We start from the raw sequence: 24562 nt of genomic DNA on the forward strand, positions 1-24562 counted from the left end.
AAGTTGAATGACAACTCTATCTGTGCTTGAGCACAACATGACTCATAACAGAGCAAAATTATACCCCTTCTGACTTATCTTCTTGAAAATAAACGTACAATAAACTAAATTTTCAGCCCTTGGAAATAACACGTGAATACATTTTAACTTTTAGTTTAATTCAAAAGGTGTGCAGTCAATAGAAACAGAATGAATATTAATTCAACTTGAGAAAGCTCTGCAGTTCTTAAAATGGAAGACTTTTCCTTTTATAATTAGCATTTTTCTTGTGCTTGATTATAGCAACTATTTTTTTTATTTTCAAGATAGCTTTTGTGGAAAATGCCTTCTGTTTTTATAACAAAATGATTACTCTTTGCTTTATTATTTCACCAAATCCACTTGATTGTCTGAAGATAGTACAAAGTTTGTCTCTTGGGAGAATTAAATACCTTTTAAGATAGGTTTGAAACGGTTAAGCACCTTTTTAAGTCCACTTTAAAGTATTTAGTCACAGGCTTCTGAGATGTTTGCCACAGCTTTTCACACTTTAAGTGAAAATTATTACAAAGATTTTACCCAGTTTAGATTCCCTATGGGACACCCCTCCAAAATAAAGATCAACTCTTGGCTCGTATTGATTCTGGATGAAAAGAAGCTTTCATCTGCAAATTAATTCATGAGGGAAAAAAAATATTACTAAAAGATTGATCAGTTTCCTATTGTAACCAGACCTTTAAGTCACGCATAACAAGTATTTCAGAAAGCCAGTTTGACATTTCTTCTGTGACAAGCTGCTCTCCTAATGATCTTGCTCAAACTGTTGGTTGAAATCTGAATAACTGAACTGATTTTAACTTGACATTATAACCATATAACCATATAACTGTTCACGGCGTGGAAACAGGCCATGTCGGCCCTTCAAGTCCACGCCGGTTCACTTGAACGATGCAACAGATTCACTTCTTCCTGTAAAGTGGAAAATCTTAATGAAGTTAAGGCTCAGAAATTGTCCGTTCCAGCAGGATTCGGAGTCTGCAATCGAACCTTTAACCCGAATTTTCTCTGGAGATTCAAGACCAAATCTGAATCAATCTCAAATAGAATTGGGCGCAATATTATTGTTTTCAGGACTTGCAAGGGACAGATTATTATTGTCATTGGCAGGTTGCTACAGAACAACTTAAACTCTTTGCATTGACAACTTGTCTTCAATTTGATGTTGTTGCAAACATGGTTGTTTTGTCATGCATTCATTTCTAAAGAGAACATCCAGAATCTGCTGATGCCAGTATGTTCAATTAAAATCCAGAGCATTTTGAGCAAACTTTAAAAAAATCACATCTACTTCATTCTTACTTGTGTGAAAATACATTCGCAAAGCTGAAAATTTACATAAAAATTGGGAGGAGGGGGAAATGGAAACAATAAAATATCTAAACTGATAAATGTTTCCTGCAAGACATTATTTTATGCTTTAATTTTAAAAGAAAATCTTTTTTTAATGCAGCAACTTCTGCGGGAAAGGCAGCAGATGGCTAGTCGACCTTTTGCATCTGTTGACGTAGCACTGGAAGTTAGAAATGAACAACCAGATATCGTAAGAGGAGCACGAGAGGTAAGAACCATCTTCACATTAACTGTGGCTTGAATATCTTCTGTATCCAGGAAACATGGACCCCCGCCGAGTTATGTTTTCTATAATAACTGATATTGATTGGGTAGTTAAGAAAGCTTATTCTGGTCTTCATTAGTCAGGGGATTAAAATCAGGAGTTGTGAGCTAATTTTGCAGCTATATGAAACTCTGGTTAGACCACACTTGGAATATTGTGTTCAGTTTTGGTTGCCTCATTATAGGAAGGATGTGGAAGCTATGGAGAGGATGCAGAGGAGATTTGCGAGGATTATGCCTGGATTGGAGAATGACACATTGTTGACAGAGCTAGGACTTTTCTCTTTGGAGTGAAGAAGAATGAGAGGTGACTTAATAGAGGTCTATAAGATGATGAGAGGGGTAGATAGGGTGGACAGCAAGCATGTTTCTCCTGGGGGGCAGGAGTAGCAAACACCAGAAGATGCCTGTTCAACATGAGGGGTGGAAGGTTTAGGGGAGACATCAAGGGTATTTTTTTTTTTTAACTCAGAGTAATGGGCACTTGGAATTCATTGCCCGGGGTGGAAGCTGGTACAGTAGGGACATTTAGAGGACTCTTAGGCAGACACATGGATAAAAGAAAAATAGATGCTTTTTGGACCAAGGTAGGCAAGGTTTAGTTTGTTGAATAGTTTTGGTTTGCACAAGATCCTCGGCTCAAGGGACTGAACTGTGCTATAATGTTCTGTGCTCCATTACCAATGTTCTATAACTATTAGGACAATTTCACACTGATACAAGACCTCAGATATCATATGCATTATTATTCATAAGCATGTGGTGTTTTTTATATAGTTACGTTATTCTACTTCCATTTAAGAGCACTACATTTTCTTTTTGAGGATACTGTATAACTGAACAGGTTCAATAGATTACAAAGCAATAAAGAAGTATAATGGGGTTTATTTATGGAGCAACAATATATCAATTTAAATATCAAGAGAAGGGCTAAACCCATTTTGACTTCTACCAAGCAGAGCAGTAAAACCATTAGCCTTGTAGCCATTACTGTGTTTATGCAGTAAAATATGCAGGTGTGTACATCTAATCATGAAATACATTGTCTTTGTCTAAATAAAATATTAATAATTACCAAATATCATGTAAAATATAATAAATAATGAGAGCCAAAGACCCTCAATTTAAAACACAGAAGCCATGGTTTTAAGGTGAATTAAGCAATCCTATTTCAAACAGAGAAGCCAAGGGAAAAGTGGAGAGGTAACAATATCATACCAAAAATTCTGCCGTCTGCTGGAATCCACAATGCTGAATAAGGTCGTCATCAGTTTTCGGCATGGCAATAAATGTTATTAAGGTTTTTTTCGGAAGATATGTATGTTTGTTACTAATGAAAATATTGCACCTTCGTTGCTTTTTAATTTAAATTTTCAAGAGCCTTGTCTTTAAAAGCTGATGTGTTGTAAGATTGCTGAATAGCCACCAAACCAAAGTGACGTATATAATAAAATATTATTTAGCAAATCTCTTTTCCTCAATAGTTCTTCCTTAGTCTACACTGTCCAATGCACAATATGGTAGAATACAGCAATGGCTTCATAGTTTACCCATTTGTGAATTTTGGCCACAATCGAATTTTTAAAAGAATAGTAATTACTACAATATATGCATTTAGTGTCAACAGCTGGAGATCAATATATTTGCTTCTATAACAGCGATGAAACAGATTAAACTAGTGTTCTCCACTGGGTGTCTATATGGTATCAGTTTAATAAGATATTTAGCCATTATTTAACTGAGTCTAATATTATTGCAAAAACTGACTGAATTCTGAATTCAAACATTATATACTTTTACTTCTGCCATGTCTCTTCACTGGGGATTCATGCTGCAGCTTTAACATGCAGTTCAAATGGTCAGTTTAAATGACAGCTAGTTCCACTCACAGGAGGTTTACAGTTGAACTAACTTTCCTCAGTTGGATAAATTTTGTCTTGTCGACCATCAAATGGATTGTCACAGGGAAGACACAGGTTTGACAAACAAGTTGAGAAATTCAGTGTGTGTGTGTTAAGAATTTATGTACGATTTTCTTCTGGTGCCTTAGTGGCTCATAATTATGGATCCATTTTGAATTAAATTAAATCTCTCGATTACTTAACCAAATAAACCACCTAACGTTTTATCAGATGCAGATTTTGAGTACATATTGTATCAAAATGAATCGTGTAGAGTTTTACATTTGAAAAATACATCAGAAATCTAAATATTGCTTTAATTAATATTTAGGTTGTGGCAAACAGAAACTTCCGTTATGCTTTATTCACTATGCCACTCGCTACAAGGTAACCATATGCACGTCAAGGTAATTAGTCGAGGTCAGACAGCCAAACATTCCAGCATCCTATGCAGATTTCCAATTTCTGCTTTTCTGTATCTTCAACCTAAACATCAGCTCAGAGAAGCAGGGGTAATGTATTTGTAATGTCTAATTAGAGCACTGTCCAGAACAATATCCTTTGGTACTGAGCAAGACATTCAAAATATCATAGTTAATGAAGTAGAATAGGTGAATTTCACATCATAACAGAAGAAATAGAAGGAGAAGGAGATAATCGAGTCTTGCGTCTGTACCACCATTCAATCAGATCATTGCTGAGCTTTTACCTCAACACCACTTCTCTGTGCTGACTTTAGGCCTCTTAAGTCCCTAAATATCCTAATTTCTGTCCTGATTATACCCACTCTGAGCCTCCACATTCTTATTTAGAATATCTAAATATTTTGCTTCTACTGGCTGAGGAAATGTCTTCTCTCAATTCCGAATTATTTTTATTGTAGGCCTGTGGACCTCATTCTAGACATCTCAACCAGGGAAAACAACATTTACCTTCTCAAGCCTCATGAGAATTGTGTCTGATTCAAACAGGTCTCCTCTCACTTTTCAGAACTGGATCTGAACTGCTTAATGTCCTCTCAGAAGACAAACTTGCCATTCCAGGAATCAAACCTTGGTCCATTCCCTCTGGTGCATCTTACCTTGGGGAGATTGACTAGACTGATAAACAATATACAATCTCCCTTGTCCCTTATTTCATTGCATTTTGAATTTCTTACAGATTAACTCTTTTTTTTGCAATGGAGCCCATTTACTTTCCTGATTGCTTTACATACATCCTTATTATTTTTCATGACAAAGTTACAAGAATTATAGATATGTCACTCTTTTATGAGAGAGAGTGCTGAATTGGAATCTATGCTCGTTTCCAAATGATAAAAGTTAGTAAGAAAATGGCAGACAAGTTAAATGAGAACAATCTATTTGCATGTTTGATGGGAGAAGGTTATAAGAATTGTGGGTCGAAAGCAAGTAAATGGCAGGAATGCAGAGTTGATTTACAAACTGAGAAAATTGTAGAACAGGTTCAAAGGGCCAAATGGCCTACCCTGGGCTCCCAATTCATATGTACAATTTTTTTGAATATTTTTAAAAGACTCAAGCAAATATGTACAATCAATATAAGACATTTTCTTATCAAAACTATGTATTTTCCCCCCTTCCCCAGATGTTAAATAAACCATAAAAGGGCAAAGGAAAAAAATTAAACTAAAAATTAAAATTAAAAACTGAAAAGTAAAACACACATCATCTGTATCACAACCTTAATTCAGTCTCTTCTTTCTTTGTCTGTCACGATAATCTTAATTTTTTTCTTAAGTGGGGGTGGGGGGGTCGTCATAGATCATATCTGTGCACCTATGTGGCTCACTTCAATGAATGTGTCATACTTTCTCAAGTTATAAGTTATCTTCTCCAGGGGAATACAACTTTGCATTTCCATACTCCATCGTGTAATACTAAGTTGAAAGTAAGAGTTCCACTATGCACTTGCTGGCTACCAACAGAGCAGATTTCAGAAATTGAATTTGGTGTTTGGATAGTCTAAACTGTACAGCTACACAATCCTATATCTGGATTCAGTGTGTTCTGAATTTCGGATTCTTCCGGATTTCGCAAAGCCAGATTTAAGCCCACCCAAATTGTGCTGCCGTATCCACTCCCACACCCTTCCAGTCGCGTTGCCATCTCTCCCCCCCACCTCACCCGTCCGAGTTGTGTTGCCAGTCTTTTGCCCACCTGAGTCGCGCTGCCAGTCTCTCGCCCGCCCGATTCGCGCTGCCGGTCTCTCCCCCTCACCTGCCCGACTTGCGCTGTCAACTCTCTCTCTCTCTCTCTCTCTCTCTCTCTCTCTCCACTTGCCAGATTTTGGAGCTTTCTGGATTTTAGATGTCCAGATAAAAGATTGTGTACCTGTACTTCATTAATATCTCCCAGAAGGAACAATTCTGGATCTTGTGGAAATTTCACTTTTGTAAATTTTTTTAAAAGATGTCACCCAGGTCTACACAGAAGGATCTCGTGTTCATTCATAGCCAGGTGAAGTGGATAAAGGTTCCAACCTCTACACCGCATCTGAAACTCATCTGAAATTTCTGACTTTGATTTCTGTAATTTTTGCGGTGTGAGATACAACTGTTGCAGGAAATTGTATTGCACCAGCATGTATCTAGCATTGATAATCCTTGTCATGCTGTTTAGGCACTAGTCTTCCCACCAATTTTCTTTAATTGTTGTATCCAAGTCCAACTCCCATCTTTCCCTCGACTGGTGTAATCACAGTTTCGGGCCATCACTTTAGAGTATGAAATACATTCTGTCAAATTAGAATCTCCATGGTGCTACACTCCAGCAGTGTAATTGTTTGTCCTAATTTATCTCTTAATTAAGATCTCAAATGTAGTAAGCAGAAGAATGTTCTATTAGATAACTCAAATTTAATTCTCAATTGCTCAAATGACATTAGTTGCCCTTGATCTTAACAGTCCTTGCTACACCTCATCCCTTTCTGGGACCAGGTGTCCAGGATCTTGTTGTCCAGTACCATGGATGTTAAATTGTTCTGGGTCAAGGGTGTATTAGGAGACAGCCCCATCTTCCATCTAATGCATTGATGTATTTTTTTGCCATATTTGGTATATATGTTTTAATATGGGGTTATTTGTCTTTTTGGAAATTAATTTGGTGTTCCATTTATATATAATTTCTCCTGCTGTCCTTTTCCCTGTTGAATAGAGTCCAATTGCCCCCTCCCTTAAACAGTGAGGCGATAAATCTCACCTGGCAAGCTTGATAAGATTTTTTTGAAATCTGGTAGTTTATATTCCCATATTAATTTTTCCTTGGAGATTCTAGCCACCTTCCCATTCCACAAAAAAATTCTGACCCATTCATTGAGCATCTTGAAGAAGAACTGGGGCAATGGAATGGGCAGCATTCGAAGAAGATGTTGCAGTCTTGGCAGCACCTTCATTTTGATACAGTTTACTCTGCCCTGTAATGTCATATGTAAATGTTAATCAACTCTTGTCTAATTGAATGTTGAAACAGGTTTGAGGGATTGAAAGACCTTTTTCTGTTCCTATGTTGAAATTTTAATTAGCTTTTCTGTGTGAAATTCTGATCTCCTCATTGACAAAGGATATATCAGCTTTGGCAGCAGTACAGAGGAGAATCACCAGGTTGATTCTGGAAAGGGAGTGGTGGTGGTGGGGTTAGCTTCTATCGTGTCACCAAGTTATTAGGGTTCAGAAGATAATGGAGAATCTGGAGGAGGCAAATAAATATATAGAAGGAATAGACAAAATAGAGGCTGGGAAGTGGTTTCCTCTGGCAATTGATACTAGAATGAGGGGACATAGCCTCATGTTTCATGGCAATTGATTTTGAGACATAGATGAGAAGGAACTGCTTCTCCCAGAGAGCAGTGAATCTGTGGAATTCTCTCCAAATTGAAACAGCAGAGGTTGTCTCATTACATGAATTTAAGATGCAGATTTTTGAATAATAGGGGAATTGAGGGTTGTGGGGAACAGTTCGGTAAGTGGAGCTGAGTTCACAACCAGATCAGCAAAAATTTTTTTGAAGGGCAGAGCAGGCCAGATGGCCAACTCCTGTTCTTATTCTTATGTACTAGAGTTCCTTTTCTGAAAAATATGTTCCATGAGTGCAAATGGGTGATAAAAATAATACTATGGGGAAAATACGTGCATTAAATGTTGAATATCAGCATGGATAATGAATTCCAATCTGTCTGGGTCAGCATTTTGTTTTCAGCTTCCTGCCTTTTTCTGAAAAAAATCTCTAATGTGTTCAGGGTCAAGTCGCATGTGAGCAGCTTTATTATTTCAACTCCAGAACATCATGGCCATAAATAACCTGGAGTAAAGTATGAGCATTTGCCTTTCATTTCACGCTGCCGTAATCTTTCCTCCTATTTGTCTTTGGTTTATATTTTTTTCTATTTGTAACTGAAAGTATATTTTGTAAATTCTCGTGCCTCTGGAGAGAACTTTATACCCAGGAATCTGAGATCCCACACATCATTTTGGACCTAGATCATGAAGATTAATGTCCTGGTGAAACTCAGCAAGTCTTGCAGCATCCATAGGAAATATCGGGTAACCTGATGTATTATCTGACAAAGCGCCCAGGCCTGAACTGTTTGCATCTCTTTACTTTCTATGCGTGACCTGCTGAGTTTCTCCAGTATGTTTGTGTATTGCAGACTTTCTTGTTTAATTCATTAATCTGATTGGTTGAGAACTACCTTCAAACTTCACTCTTTTGAGCATACCTCGTCTTAGAAGCCTGAAGTCTAACACAGTAATGGAACAGACATGACCGGGTGCAGATTTTCAAAGATGAAGCAGTATTGTTGAATGAGTTATCATCTTCGTAGTCCTGGCAACCTGATTTTGTACTGAGGTGACAATCCGTTTCCTTACTGCTTCTCTTTGCCTTTTCCCTGTCTTTCCTCTAACCTACTGACCAGCCAAATGTACAGCCCTGTAAGTCCGAGACCCTCATCTGGTATACTTCTGTTGCTTATAATAATGTAGATATATATAGTTCTAAAATTGTTCCAGATTTGTATAATCAACAGTGAATTATAGTATATTTCTGATGAAATAATGGGGGGGGGGGGAAAGAGCATGAAAATATCAGAATTATCAGGTGCCTTGTTTTTAAAAATGTGGGAGAACTGGTTTTCCCAAGAATCAATCCTTGGGTCTTTCCTCTTTCTCATTTACATGTCACCCTGTAGCAGCAGCAGCCAAAAATAAAAGATCCGATTCAAAACCACCCACTCTGCTAAATGACCAGGCAGTTCCAGCAGTAATTCAAGAGGACAGTTGAAACTTGCAAGGCTATGCTGTTTGATTTTAGTTAGGGAAGGGTGTGAAGAACTGGGAGTCAAAACCAAATAATCACTAATATTTGTATCTGAATGCTGCGGGGAGAGGTTGTCTTGAGCTTCTGCCATAATCACGGCACCAACTCAACCCTGGCAATCATAAAATAAATTGGATTTATCACAAATTTCTTACCCTCTCAGAGATATGCTTCCTCCTCCCATCCTCCCTGTAGTTTAAGAAGAGATTTTCTCTTCCCACAGATGTAGCCTGGCCCTCTGAATATTTCCAACATTTTCTATTTATTATTTCAGATTTCCTGCATCTTTCTTCCTGATGTTCATTTAATTCAATAAAGGTGCTGTAAAATCTAAATTAATTCAAGATTCCTTTATTGTCATGTAATAAAGATGGTGCAATATTACACAGAATTTACTTTGGAGTAATTCACCATTGGCTGACATTGCCTGAAGTGCCTCTTACAGTCAGAGAAAGAGAAGCAAAAGAGAGTCCCCCCTCCCAGAGTCACTGAGTGCCCATGGATTCACCTCCCACGCCGCCACCACACAGAGTCCAGTCCAAGCCATCAGCAGCCCGAGCTCCAGATCCGAACCTCTCACCTCTGGCAGATCATGAGACCTTCAGCGCCCTCGGCACCCTCTCTCATCTCGGTTCCAATACCTGGTACCCCTTCACCCAGTCTCCGGCAGTCCGCAGACTGAAGTGAGTCCTTTGACCGCAGTCTCCAGCAGCCCGCCGCCTGGGCGAGTTCCTCACTTCGAGTCGCCAGCAGCCCACCACCTTGTATGTTCTTCAGCCAGAGAACTGATAGCAGTCAGGAATTCTAGGAATAAACTATGTGAGTTTCTATCTCTTCCAAAAACTGGTTACGATGGCGAGGTATTAAGTTTTAAACAATTTGCACAGGTAGAGTCGACATCTGGCTCTATTGAGGGGCAAACCCATTCTCAAGCAGAAATCCCAGACAAAACATTCGTAGCATAGATGTTACTTTCTATGTGTTATGCAAGCAATTCCTTTGAGGATGGAGGTAATGAGAACTAACAGGCCAATTGGGATCATTTTAACCACTGCCAACAGTACAGTTTAGAAATGTAAGCTGTTAATTAGCATTATTCTCAACAAATCTTTGTTTATTTTATTATGATGGTAAAACATTCCAAATCACTTGTTAATTGCTTGTAGTTTTATTGAGACAAGTTTGGTTTAAAAAAATACAGTAAAACCCCTGGTTTCTGGCACCCAAGGGGATTGGTAGATGTTGGATAAGCGAGTTTTCTGGGTGCTTAAGACTCACTCACTCTTACAATGCCTAACTAATACAACTGCATTAAGAATAAACAATTTAAAAGATAAAATTACTATACTCACACTGAACTAACTTCATTTGCATGAATATGTAAACCTTAAAGCATTTTACTTTTTTTTCCAGTCACATTCTTTGAAAAAATTTAACCGTAACTGCATCCACAGGATCCTGCACCCACCCCCTCCCCCCCCACCACGGAGCTGCCAAAACAAGAACAATAACATTATAGATAATTAACTCCCACCCCACCCCACCCCCCAACCAAGTTTACAGATGAAGTCTTAGTAATAATATACTAGTAAAGATAAAGAATCTTAATAAGCTGGGATTAGAGACACTTTAAGAGAGTCACCCCAAAGGCGACCGGCAACAACCAGCTCCTCATCCTGGGCGGCGCCATTTTATTCAAGCACCACTTTTTTCAAAACAGCTGTTACGAGCAAAGCACAACCAAGGCTCTCTGCTGGATGAAGATTTGTTCCCACCTTCACCAAAGGTTTATGGTTTACTTCAAGCAAATGCTTACTTTTCATTTTACAATTTATAATTTTAAATTTACAATTTTAAACTTTTATTTAAACTTTTAGTTTTACTTAATTATTTTAAATGTTTATTTTCTTTCTTCATTTTCCCTTCTTTTGCTGGTTGATTGCATTCCGGATAACGGGGATGTTACTGCACATTATTTTCAATTGAGTTATTCACCAAGCTGAAGTGTGCTGGTGCTGGAGATGATGAGTTACAAACATATGATGTTGCTATGCATTCACAGTTGTAAATAGGACAGTCAACCCATGAAAAGAAGGATGGAGTTTTGCTATCACACAAATGACCACTTATGAGAACATGATTTAAGAAATCCTCCATTAAGGACTATTGAAGATTGCAAAGCAGATGAAGAAGGCAAAGAATCCTCTGTGGTGTGGTTTGGGCAACCCGAACTTCATCATGAAGAAAAATAAAGTGAATATTAGTTGACAGTAATGTTCCAAGATGAGGATCAAAGGTGTGATTGCTGTAGAGAGCACCTAAGGGACATGCAGAGTCATACAGCAGAAACAAGCCCTTCAGCCCAACTCGTCCGTAGTGACCAAGTTGGCATTCTGAGCTAGTCCCAATTCCCTGCATTTGGTTCATATCCTTCTAAACCTTTCCTATCCAAATAGCTTTTGAACATTTTTATACTTAGCCTCCTCATATGGAACACCCTCTGTGTGGATAAAAGTTGTCCCTTGAGTCCTTCTTTAATCTCTCCCTGCTCATGTTAACAGTATTCTACCATCATCTTCCCTGGAAAGACTGTGAATATTCACTTTATATTTGTGTGCTCATAATTTTAGAAATTTTTCCAGTAAACCTCAGTTCCTTTTGTTTCAGGGAATAGAGATCCAACCTATTCAACCTCTTCCTATAATTCAAGCCCTCCAGTCCTGGAAACATCCTGGTGAATCTCTTCTGCACCCCTTATTGGCATCCTTCCTATAGATGGGCAACCAGAAGTGGACACAGTACTGAAAATATTGATGCTTTATCGAGTTATTTCATGAGGCTTTAATCTTTGTACTGATAGACCTCCACATTAAGGCAAATCTGGCAAATGCCTTGTTCAAAACGTTCATGGAACTCTGCACCTGTACCCCTAAATCTCTGTGTTCTACAACACTCTCCAAAGTTCTGTCATTGGGTGTGTAAGGCCTAACCTGGTTTGACTTCCTGAAGTACAACATCTCGCACTGATCAGAGTTAAATTCCATTTGCCTCTCCTTGGTCCACCTTGACAACTGTTGTAACTTTGGATATCCTTCCTCATTGTCCACTGAATCACTTAAAAATTACGACTCACATTAACTGCATTGTCATCCAAATTGCTAATAGAGATTTTTAAAAAAACAACAGGGGACCCAGCATCACATTATTGATCACAGACCTCCGATCAGAAAAACAACCCTCCACTACTATTACCTTGTGTTTCCTTCCACGAATCCCATTTTAAATCCAATTGACCAGCTTTCCTTGAATCACATATGGTCTAACATGTATTCAGATGTTGCTTTTGTGATGTAAAGTTGATGTTAACCAAGCCAGTAAAATCCTCACAAAATGGGGACAAAGTTAAGAGTTTTTAGAAAAACAAGTGATGTTTGGAATGCAGGTTTCTGAATGGTCCGAGGTTTTTGAATGCTTTTTACTTTTAACAGACCAACTACAGTCTTTGTGCTCTTCTGTCATTATAGCACTATATACATATTAATAGCCTTGACGTACACTGTGCCATCTGATAAAGAGAAGCCGAAATGATCACTCAGCACTCTGCAAAACCGCACCAGTTAAAACATGAACCAGCTCATAAGTTAACATTTCAGACAGTCTTTGTAGAGTTTGAGGCAAAAATGACAGTAACAAGTCACACATCACCAGAGATGAACGACTTTATGCACTGAAGTGACCATGAGCTTTTGAATTAATCATTTGTATTGCAAAGGAAAAGGATAAAGTATCATTGGGCTGTTGCGCTACTAAAATTTCCAACTATACTGATTACTACTAAGCAAAGCATCTGAAAAGGGACACCTTCCAAAAGTACAATTACTCAGCAACAAATGCTGCCTTGAAAAAGGGCTCAGGCCTGAAATGTTGGTTATAGATATGTTTACTTCCCTTGGACACTGTGTGACCTGCTGAGTTCCTGCAGCATTTTTGATGTTTTTACTTCTTTTCTGCTGTTTCAAGTTCCATTGACTTAGCCACTACCAGCTAGTAGGACTGTGTGGCGATAATCAAGATAAGCTTATTAATGGTAAAAGCAATACTTGATAAACTTGATAAACAAAGACACCGTATGCTGGAAAACGGAATCATCTATGGAAGGCAATAGACAGTTAATGATGCAGGCCAAAACCACCAAGATCATGGAAATCTGAACTAATAAACAGAAAATTTGAGGAATACCTGCCAGGCCAGGCGATGAAGAAAGAAACAGATGTTTTCTTCATGCGCGTTAAAGATCTGTTGTGCTCTTTCATTTACAAAAAGTATAAAGTATAGAAGCGTACACATGAGCATCACCAGAATATAATATTTCCAATTTGTTTTTGTAGTAACAAAAACAAGAGTACAATCTGAATGTGTCAAGTCTGAAAGAACAACAAAAATGTCTGTCCAATATACCAAAAGGGGTTGAAGATTAATTGGGATATTTGGGCGGCAAGGGGTCAGGGAGTAGAAGGGCCCGTTTCTGTGCTTTATGTCTAAAACAGTTTCTGTTTTAATTGTAGTATACATACAGCTTTTGTTTCTCCAAGAATTTAACAAAGATGTAATTGTAGCTGAGGTGTGGCTTCTTCCTGCCATAGGATTTTCTCTACGAACTGGCTGATTTTCAACCTATTTAAACTGAACTGAGTCTGAAAGCGTATTGCGGATTTTTGGGCTGGTGACCTCGAAAATTGGTGGTTGAGGAGAGGAAATATCATAACCTCATAGCATTGCTTCCAAAGTATTTGCACAACCTCCCCTCCAAGAAAAAAAAATTAAGACCTCTCTGACTGCACTTAATCTTTGGATTCCAGAGCATGATGTGAAATCCTGGTGTTGCAAAGAAAGCTGAGTTTTTTTTTTGCTTCTATGCACTCAGATATGATAAGCTAGTTTTTATTCCAAAAGAAAGACAGAAAATACTGGAAACATTTAGATAGTCCAACAGCTTATGTGAAAGAGAACGAGTTATCATTCAGGTTGAAGACCCTTCATAAAAGTGGCTTCTTTTTCAACAAATGAGTGAGATATGGCCAGACAGCCTTGGCATTCATGTACAGAAGATGGAATCTAATCACAAGAGTAGTGTAAATGTCAACAAGTCGAAGTGGTGGTTATGAAATTGCATTTTGATATGAAAAGATGCCACGACTATCTCTGTGATGCTGTTGTCAACGTAAGAGAGATGCCATTCCAAATTGTCATCCACAGCAATTGTTTCCCATAATCTGGCTGTTTGCTTAACTATTAAATTTAACTGAAATAATTATTTGAGAAGAATGCAAATACTGAGGCTGATGTAATCTTTGCAAAGTGATCTTGCTGCGTTCTGTGATACGCCGTCAGGGCCTAATGCCTTGTGAGGGTTTACTCTCTTGAATGATGTTCTGACAATGCCCTCAGAGATAGAAATCACAAGGTCCTAACCCTTTTCAGGGATTCTAGTAGGCACTGTTCGGTTCTTCTACTCAATGCAGGCATAGAAGGTGTTCAGCTCATTGGGTAATGAAGCATAACAGCCATCTCTAGTGTTGGCCCTCCCTTTATAGGCTATAATGGCCTGTACTCCCTTCCATAGATGGCATGTATCCTTCTCTATCTCTAGCTTCCTCCGGAATTGCCACTTTGCTTCAGAGATGGGCTTCCGCAGATCGTATCAGGATTTCTTGTAAAGATCCCGATCTCTAGCCTTAAACGCCCTTGTTCTCACCCTCAGAAGGTTGTGAATTCTCGGATTCATCCAGGGCTTCTGGTTGGGGAACACCCAGTATGTGGGCATGGACACACACTCATCCACACAGGTCTTGATAAAGTTGGTGACACCTGTTGCATATTCATTCAAGTCTCTGGATAAGTTCTTAATATGTTCCAGTCCACTGATTCAAAGCAGTCCTGCAGACTCTCCTCCACTTCCCTTTATACACTAATTGCATGATCAACTCAGCAAAGGCAGAAGGTCTGGCAGTCTTCATAGTGGAAGACACCATGCCAAAGACAGATGTAATGGATGTGACACAAGGTTAGGACCTAGGTACAATAGTCATCACTAAAGAGGTAGTCCTGAGCAAACTTGTAGATCCAAAGATAGATAAGTTCCATCGTTCTGATGGAATCCATCCAAGGCTGTTGAAAGAAATGGCAGATGTTATAGTTTTGGTGACTATTTACCAAAATTCTCTGGACTCTGGGCAGGTCCCGGCAGATTGGAAGATGGTGAATGTCACGCCTCTATGGGTCAGTTAGTTTAACATCTGTGGTTGGGAAAATGCTTGAAGCTATCATTTAAAAAAAAAAAAATGGCAAGGCATCTGGAGTGAAATGGATCCATCAGGCAGACGCAGCATAAATTCAGTAAAGGAATGCTCTGTTTGATAAACTTACTGGAATTCTTTGAGGATATAATGAATGTGATAGAGGGAAGCATATGGACGTTCTTTACTTAGATTTCCAAAAAGTGTTTGATAAAGTGCTGCTTAAATGACGTACATAAGATAAGGATACATAGAGTTAAGTGTGATGCATTAGATTGGTAGAAGATTGGTTAACCAATAGACAACAGAGAGCTGAGATATAGGGGTTTTTTTTTCTGGTTGGCAACCAATGATGAGCTGAGTGCTGCAGGGATCGCTTCTGGGTCCGCAACTGTTCACGATATACATTAACGATGTGGAAGAGGGGACAGAGTGTAGTGCGTCTACATTTTCTGATGACACTAAATTGAGTGGAAAGCCAAATTATGCAGAGGATACGGACAGTCTGCAGAGAGATATGGATAGGTTAAGAGAGTGGGTGAGGGTCTGACAGATGGAGTAAATGTGAGATTATCCACTTTGGAAGAAAAAAAATGGAAGATCAGATTATTATTTAAATTGCAAGCGATTACAGCACGCTGCTGTGTAGAAAGATGGGATTGATTGTGCATGAATCTCAAAGCATTGGTTTGCAGGTGCAGCAGGCTCTCAAGAAGGCAAATGGAATGTTGCCCTTCGTTGCTAGAGGGATTGAATTTAGGAGCAGGGAGGTTATGCTAAAACTCCACAAGGTACTGGTGAGACCGCATCTGGAGTACTGCATGCAGTTCTGGTCTCTTGAGGAAAGATGTACTGGCTTTGGAGGTTCACCAGGTTAATTTCAAAGATGAAATCTCTGAGGAGAGATTGAGTCCTCTGGGGCTGTATTTGCTGGAATTTAGAAGAATGAGAGGGGATCTTATAGAAACATAAAATTATGAAAGGCATAGATATGATAGAGGTAGGTAAGTTGTTTCCATTGGTGGGGGAGGCTAGAAATTGTGGGCATAGCCTCAAGATCCAGGATAGTAGATTTAGGATGGAGATGAGAACTGCATTTCTCAGGGGGTGGTGAATCTATTCAATTAGTTGTCCATCGAAGAATTAGAGGCTTCCCAGTAAATATATTTAAGACAAGGTTGGATAGATTTTTGTAAAGTCGGGGAATTAAGTGAAATGGGAAAAAGGCAGGTAGGTGAAGATGAGCCTATCATCAGATCAGCCGTGATCTCATTGAATGGTGGAGCAGGCTCAATGGCCGGATGCCCTTCTTGTGCTCCAATTAGTTATGTTTTTAAAGATTAGGCTAATTTTTCAGACATGAGAGTGTAGATGATGGAATCTGGAACAAAATAAAAACCAAACTGCTGGAGGAACTGAGTGGGTCAAGCAGCATCCATTCAGAAGAGGAAGAGTGGAAGAATTAATTGATGACATTTAAGGTGGAGAACTAGGATTGAGAGCAGAGAGGGAGGAAACCCAGTATAAGACAAAAAGGAGAGGTGAGATAGGCGAGTGGGTAGATGAGGAGGAGTGAGGGAGAATGGATAGATAGGGCTTCAAGTTGGAAGACAGTTGGGTGATAGGTAGAAGCAGACAAGGGAGATAGACTCAGGTAGGAGGGAAGGATTGGTGAAGGTGGAGGCAGAGGGTGCCAAGTAGGCACACAAAACCTGTAAGTGCTGGAATCTAATGATTGAGGAAGGAGATTATGGGAGTCAGGATGGGAGAGGTGATGGAACCAGATGAGGGAGGGGATCCAGTATGTAGAGTGTATGGGTAGCAGGTGAATTGAACCAGGAGAGGGATGAAAGTGGATGATGGGAGGTAATGTGAAAGGGAACAAAAATGGTGTGAGTGGAGGTGGACTGGGAGGAGAGAACACAGGAGGTAAGGGTTATCTGAAACTGGAAAATTCAGTCTTCATACCATTGGGTTATACACTCACCAGGTAGGATATGAGATGTTCTTATAATTTGGATTAAATGCACTCTGGTGATGGAGAATGTTGAGGATAGGCAAGTCTATCTGCAATGGCCTTCCTGAACTCCTGGTGTCAAGGCGTTTCAACTGTCCTTCCCATTTCCATTCTAGCCTGTCCATCATCTGTTGTTTGATTGTCAGTCATAACCGAATGGAAAGTGGATGAATGTGAGTTAACTGATTGGAAATTCAACTGTAGAGAATCCACCAAATCATGGGCTGCCAAACTGTAGTCCCTGCTCACAAACCCCCACATGCACACCCTATGTGGCATCGAACACAGCGCGGCACATTCTGTACCTTATCTCCATCAACTGCACAGAAATTTACTGGAAGAAACGAACAAAAAACGAAGTTTTATTGAAACCCCCCCTCAGGTAATCAAACAAATGCAGGAGAGCTGGTATTACTTGTAAAAACATTCACTCCCTTTCAGATTTGACCTCTCTCACCCAGTAAGAATTGGTCCTACCTGATGGCTCAAAGAGAGTCAAGAGCTCTCAGATTTCGAAGCCTGTGATAGAACTCATAAGTTAATTTATTTTTAACATTCAAGCCAGATACTTTGTTATTGTGAAATGTTTTCCAAACTATGCCATTGCGAATTGAATTGCATGACAAGGGAATGAAAAGGCTTGCAAGTATCTATTTTTGTCCTGAGATCCAGTAAGTGCGAACGACAAAAGAATTGCAGACATTCAGAAGCAAAAGTTAACAAGAAGTTTTAGTTGTTACTGAGCCCATCTTAACTGGCAGTTATATAAAGAGTTAAGTGTGAATGTGATTTCTATTAATGCGAGTTTCTTTCATCTTTGCTTTTGGTGAAATAAAGAGAGAGAGAGAGAGAGAGAGAGAGAGAGATCTTCATTCTATAAAATGAAGGATACAGAAATGCTCAAACCAAACGTTGCTGGTTAGATGTACTTCTCAGAAAAACTTTTCAGAAATCTGAGCATGATGACAAAACAGTGTTTTATTCATTATAATACATCCACATCTGAACATGTGGTATTTTTAGGTCAGGACAGAACATGCTAACCTTAGAGGTAAATATTTTTCATCGTATTGCCTCTCTTCATTCTTTACACAAAAGTGCTAGAGAAACTCTGCAGGATATGCAGTGCCTATAGATACTTGACAGAGGGCTCAGGCCCAAAATGTTTGCTTCCTGTTGACGGTGCATGATCTGCTGAGCTTTTCCAGTACTTTGGTGTATTGCACTACAATCACAGTGTCTGCAGACGGGTCCCCCTCTTCATTCTTTTCCTATTTTCATGGTGGTGTTCCTATGCACCTCCTGAAACAGTCCTCCTTGATGGTAGAGTTTGCCGGTTTGGGACAAGATGTCAGATTGGACTGGGCAAGTAACTGCAATTGATATTGAAGAGGATACACACTGCAGCCACTGCATACCAGTACTGAAAATAAAAATGTTTAGTGTTGTTACTGTGGTGCCAGTCAAGTGGCCTATTATCCTGGATGGTATCAAGCATACTGACAGTTGATCATGGCTCAAGCAGCTTCATTTGATGTTAATTAATTTGATGCTTCTTCCCACGGGCAGTGAGAATGCTGAATGACTAAAGGAACTGTTCACACTAATTATCCGACTCTCATATATACAAAACAATATCTAGTTATTTATTTATTTGTTTGTATATATGAATAATTGTCCTGCGTATGTATTGTTTGTTTATATGTGTGTTATGAGTGGTGTGTGCCTGTGTGTTTTGAACTGAGGAACGGAGAATGCTGTTTCATCGTATTGTATTTGAGAAATCAGATGATAATAAACTTGAACGGCATGGTTGGCGTAGTGGATAGTGCAACACATTTGCAGTACGAACGATCAGGACCAGGGTACAAATCCCGTGCTGTCTGTAAGGAGTTTGTATGTTCTCCCTGTGTCTGTGTGGGTTTTCCCTGGGGCTCCGTTTTCCCACCACTGTTCAAAATGTACCGGGGGGTTAATTGGGTGTAAATCGGACACATGGACAGACCGAAAAGACCTGTTACCGTGCTGTAAGTCTAATTTTTAAAAAAATTTGAATTAACTCATGCCAAACTTAGTTGTCTGGGTTGACTTTTAATCATTTTTTTTTGGAATATGGCCCACAGAAGCCTGAAGTCTGGCACCTCTACGTTCAAGAACAGTTTTTTTTTTGAACAACCATGAGACTCCTGAACCTCGTTTCATTACCCAAAACATAACACTACTCCAAGACCATAAGCATTATCAATGCAATGCAACTAGTAAATAGAGAAGATGATTAAAGGGAGCAAATTTAAGGGCAAGTCTTAATGGAGAAAACAGTAGTAAAAACAGCAGGGAGGCTTATGGAGATAACTCTTGGGCTTTGTCTTCTAAATGGAGAGTGGGGAAATGAATAACCTTCAATTTTTATAAGATACAAGTAGAAATGCTGATCAGAAATGTGCTGGAATAATAGTCTTGAGATAACAAAGATCAATAACTCAGCAGGTGAGCTGAGACCATTCATGTTACAGAGGTAGAAGTAAACTGTTTTAGCAATTGTCTATTATTTGATGGAGAGCTCATCTGGGGCCCACATGGGATGCAAATACAGTTGTACTCTGGTTCCATTCAAAGAGTTGTTTGGGAATGGTTATTGCAACAAAAAACAAATATGATAATTTCCTCTCCCACTATTTAATTGGAAGAAATTATTTCTCACCTTTTATTGCACGTTGAGCAAGCATTTTGACTATTTGGCAATAGTGGAAAAAGCTTTTTACATTTGGTCATACTACTGAAAAGAATGCAGTATGAAATAACAACTTTTTTCTCATTCTACAGATGCTGCTTGACCTGATGAACATTTCCAGCTATTTTATTCATTTTCTTTGGGTATTCTGCAGTTGATCTGGAGATTTCAGCTTGCACACAATCGTGGGGTGATGAGGTGTAGTGGGGTGAAGAAGCTTTAGCTATAAATTGAGGTGACAAGAATAGAAATGGATTAGATTGAATTTTATTCATAAACCTATGAACCTTCCATTGGTTAATGCTTGCACTTTTTCATTAACTCACATTGATGGAATTGAAGAAAATGTAACAACAGACCTATCAGCAAAAAAATGATCTGGCATTTCTACCGACCTGAAGCATCAAGCTAACTTTCTTCATTTGCAGATGCTGACAAATAAGTTGGCCAGCTTCAAAATTTTTATTAGAAAATAAATGAACTTGCAACACAGCACACAAAAAGATTTGATCATTCTGGAGTTGTGCGTGGGAAATGTGTTAAATGTTTAATCATTGTTTCAGTACATTGGACATGTCCATGCCCAGAAGGATTTGCATGTTTATGTATAAGTTCAACTGTCTGTCTCTCTTAGCCACATAGACAAGTAGATTATTCTTAATAAAAATTCAACTATAAATCTGATTTTCATCTTTTCCAATCAAACTTGTCTAGCCAGTGGTATCCAAGAAATCTTTGAGTACACAAATGTTTTGGATTGTACCTAAGGGGGTCTCCTGAAAAGGAGATCCTCCATAAATTATAGAACACAGGGGTACAGCTAAGGTACATTGGCCTATTAATTCTTGAGTACCAAAGTGAATTGTTCAGATCAAACTGTTCACAGGACTAATGGCAGTTTTGATTTTGGAAGCACCCTACTGAACATAAGAAATAGAAATAAGAATAATCAATTTGCCCCATTGGGCCTACATCACCATTTGATGCAATCTTTTACCTTATGGCCAGTTTCCAACACTAAACTTGTATCCCTTGATCCTCTTAATATCTGAATATTCATTGCTGCCATGAGTGGAAAATTACTATTTCAAGGAGCAAGATTAAGTAGGGTGGAGGTGGGGAGAGGGTAAGAGGCTGAGAAACGGCAAGGGATCAGAAAGGAATGGGGGATAAGGCAAAAAAATCAAATACGAGAGTCAAGAAGGGCTACAGTGCAACTTAACTGTAAAAACTGATTGATTATCAGTATTCAAAACAAGGTTAATGATCTCATGGTTTCAATCAATACAAACAAGTATGATTTGATAGCCATTGCAGAAACATGGTTGCAGGGTATAGATGCCTGGGAATTGGTCAGGAGTGTTAGATAATTCAGAAGGATGGGAAGGAAGAAAAGGGAGGTAAGGTAGCACTCATGATTAAAGATGAGTTCAGAGCGATCGTGAGAAATCATATAAGCTCCTAGGAAAAAAAAGCTAAATTGAAAAAGTTGAATTAGGTACACATTAGGAATAGTTAGGGGAAATGTCATTGATGTGATTAGACAACAGGCTACCAAAAAATAACATTATGGTGACACAGGTAACAAACAAATAAATAACTGATTTCTGTAAGAATGGAATGGCAATTGTCATGGGAGATTTTAACTGACACATGTTGGTTGAGGAGACTTTGTAGAGTACTTCATAGAACGCATCCATGATAGTTTGCTTGAACAGCATGTTACAAAACCTACTAGGGAACATGCCATCTTAGATGTGGTCCTCTGTTATGAGACAAGGTAGATTAATTATCTCAAAGCTAGGAATCCTCTCAGAGTGAATGCTCATAGTATGGTTGAATTTCTAACCAGACTGAACGTGTGAGAGTAAGATCCAGAACAAGTGTGTTATGCTTCATATAAGGAGACGACAATGGGATGAAGTACCAGTGGGTTGACGTAGACTGGGAGCAGTGAAAAATGTTCAGAGATTTTTCACAGTGCTCAACAAGTATATTCCAGTTAAAGACAAAGACAATAAGGGTAGGAATATCTCACCATGGATAACTAAGGAAATAAAGGAAGGTCATCAATTGTGACTGAAACTATATTTAACAGAAAAAAATGCTGCAGATGTTGGAAATCAGAAATTAGTTTCAATTACTGCTTGAGTTGTGATGTTGACAAAATCAGTGGATGTCGCCATTTTGGAGATATGACTTTGGCAACGCCAGGTGTGGTCTCAAGAATTCTTGTCCATTGAATCCAATTTCTTCATTTCGATTACTCTTTTGAAACAAAAAGTGCACAAAATGAGATGTTTCAATGTGCTCTTCACAGCCTTAGCTACCCAGGAGCAGCTTACCTGGAGTTTTGTAGCCCAGTGGGAGTATTTCCCTTGCCTCTATTGTCTCTTGAGAGGGCTCTGAAAAAAAAAATCAGATTACAGGGCACCACAAGGTGACCTGTTTCAACAGCTGTTCCTTAATGATGGGGACATGTTTAATGACCTACTCTGTAATTTGGAATGAAAACATTCAGCATTGCTCATGACAATGTACAGCGAAATCCATTAATCATACATCATCCATATGTTTGTGGTTGGACTGCTTTTAAAATATTTTAATTTCTTGGCAAATCTCACTGCAGTAACATTTGACAATGGTGACTGGGCTGTATCCCAATTACTCGCTGTTATAATTCACTTTTTTTAATTACTTACGTGGTGTGGAATAAATTTTGCTCAATGTTAGTGAGTTAATCCTGTTAAAAACAGATAAATAAAATCTGAATGACTTTTAAGACAATTATTTTGACAGAGTGTGCATCCTATTGACCTATTTTGCCACTAATATTGGTTTCTGCCGACAAAGAAACAATAGCACTTAATTTTATATACTTCTTTAAATGGTTATCTGCACAGATGTCTACATGTGAAAAGATAACAAGGGGGCATTTTATGAACAATTGTCTCTGCCCAATAATTCTTTTGCTTCTCTATTTTACCACCTTTTCTCCTCTCTAATATTCATATTGGGTTTTGGTGTCAGTTCCCTGGTAAATATTCTTATCTTTGAACCAGAAAGTGCAGTCCGGCCTTGAGATCCAGGTGGCACTGAAGTAAAGTACAGAGACTTTTAGATGGGTCATTATGTTGTAACCTTATCAACCAAGTGAGATGGCGTAAAAGATCCAATCAAATTATTTCGAAACATTGCCTGCGAAATGTACTTTTTTGGGTGGAAAAACTTAATGTCAATAGATTCCACTTAGAGTCCTGTACTGGAGAGTGAACTTTCATGTCATTGATAGTGGGAGCCGTGGCTATATAATGTAATTGAATGGAGAGAGAGATGGTTTTAAATGACAAATTTGTTTTAGTTAATTTACAAGTTTTTTAATTGTAATTTTTTTTAAGAGCAGTTAATTATTTGGCTTTAAACATTTCCATTTTCAATTGCTTCTGTAGTTTGAATTATTATTGGAAATGTCTGTTGGACAATAACGCTGCCCTTGGTGCTGCTGGCTCACAGCTCCTCCAACTCGGGTTTAATCCTGGCCTCCGCTGTTGAAATAGGAGCAGGGTCAATCATCTAACGCATTGAGCCTGCTCCACCATTCAGTAAGATCATGGCTGACTCGGCGGTGGACTCAACTCAACTCCACTTATCTGCGTGTTTCATTTAATCCTTAATTTTCCATTACTTTATTTTGCATTAACTCGTGGAGTGAAATGTGCATAAATTGTACAAAGGTATGTGGGGAAGTAGATACTACAGCATCTCATGCTCATTCTCATTGAGCATGGTGAATACTTCAAAGTGCTGGATAAACTCAGCAGGGCCTGTAGTATCCATAGGAGGCAAAGAGATAAACGAAGGCCTGAGCCCTTCATCAGAGTTCATTGGATTCTGTTAATGACCATCACCTCATGAGTACTCTACCTTCAGCCAAAGATTTCATACAGTTTAGAAGAATATTAGTCAAAAAAGCATGCTCTTCAGGATTGAAGATGGGAATGCAGAAGTGAGCAACTTCTATTTCAGCTCTGATGCAAGGTCATCAGCCCTAAAGCATTAATTCTGTTTTTCTCCCCAGAGATGTCCCCTGACCTATGAGATTTCAAATATTCTGCTTTTCTATTTCTGATTACCCTCATCCCTTTCCCACCTTCTGAAAACTGGTCTGCTTTTTTTTTTTCCATCTCCTAAGTCTGAAGAAGGGCCTCGGGCCTAAAATGTTCAGTTTCTCATTGTACATCTGCTGCGTGACTTGTTAAGTGCTCCTGGAATTTTCTGGTTTTGTTCCAACATCTGCAGGTTTTTTTTTCCATCTACATTCTATGAATTGGATCTGTGCAATTTAGGACACGGTAATTTGGAACTCCTCCATGGGTTATGGTCAGGCAGGGGTTTGGGTAGTCCAAGGCCAGATTCCATGAGAAAGCAGCAAGGACAAATAAACAACATTCATCATTGATAATACTTCCTTATTTACCAGTTGAAAAATAGGATTGCAGAGATCTAAGTACTTGTAGCAATATTACTGAACAGTTTATAAATCTAATTTTATTGGACTGGATCTGACCTCACCCCACCCCACGGCCTGCACCCCTCTTCCCACCAAAACTTTGGCTTATTGCTGTGAA

General features: G+C 38.8%; 1 protein-coding gene across 10 annotated transcripts in view; it reads left to right on the forward strand.

Annotated features, from left to right (window-relative positions):
* Window positions 1-24562, forward strand: part of atrnl1b (attractin-like 1b) — a 617494-nt gene that overhangs the window by 471511 nt on the left and 121421 nt on the right. For 8 of the 10 annotated variants that reach the window (XR_011345361.1, XR_011345362.1, XR_011345364.1 and 5 more), the window contains one exon: window positions 1490-1597. Coding sequence is in view for 6 of the 10 variants with exons in the window: in XM_069900005.1 (XP_069756106.1) it covers window positions 1490-1597 (108 nt within the window). In the remaining 4 variants the exon portion in view is untranslated. Of the gene's footprint in view, window positions 1-1489; window positions 1598-20026; window positions 20591-24562 lie in introns of those variants that run through there. The other 2 variants (XR_011345363.1, XM_069900009.1) reach the window with 1 other exon arrangement.

Source organism: Narcine bancroftii, chromosome 10 (genome assembly GCF_036971445.1).
Source record: "Narcine bancroftii isolate sNarBan1 chromosome 10, sNarBan1.hap1, whole genome shotgun sequence".
NCBI classification, from domain to species: domain Eukaryota; kingdom Metazoa; phylum Chordata; class Chondrichthyes; order Torpediniformes; family Narcinidae; genus Narcine; species Narcine bancroftii.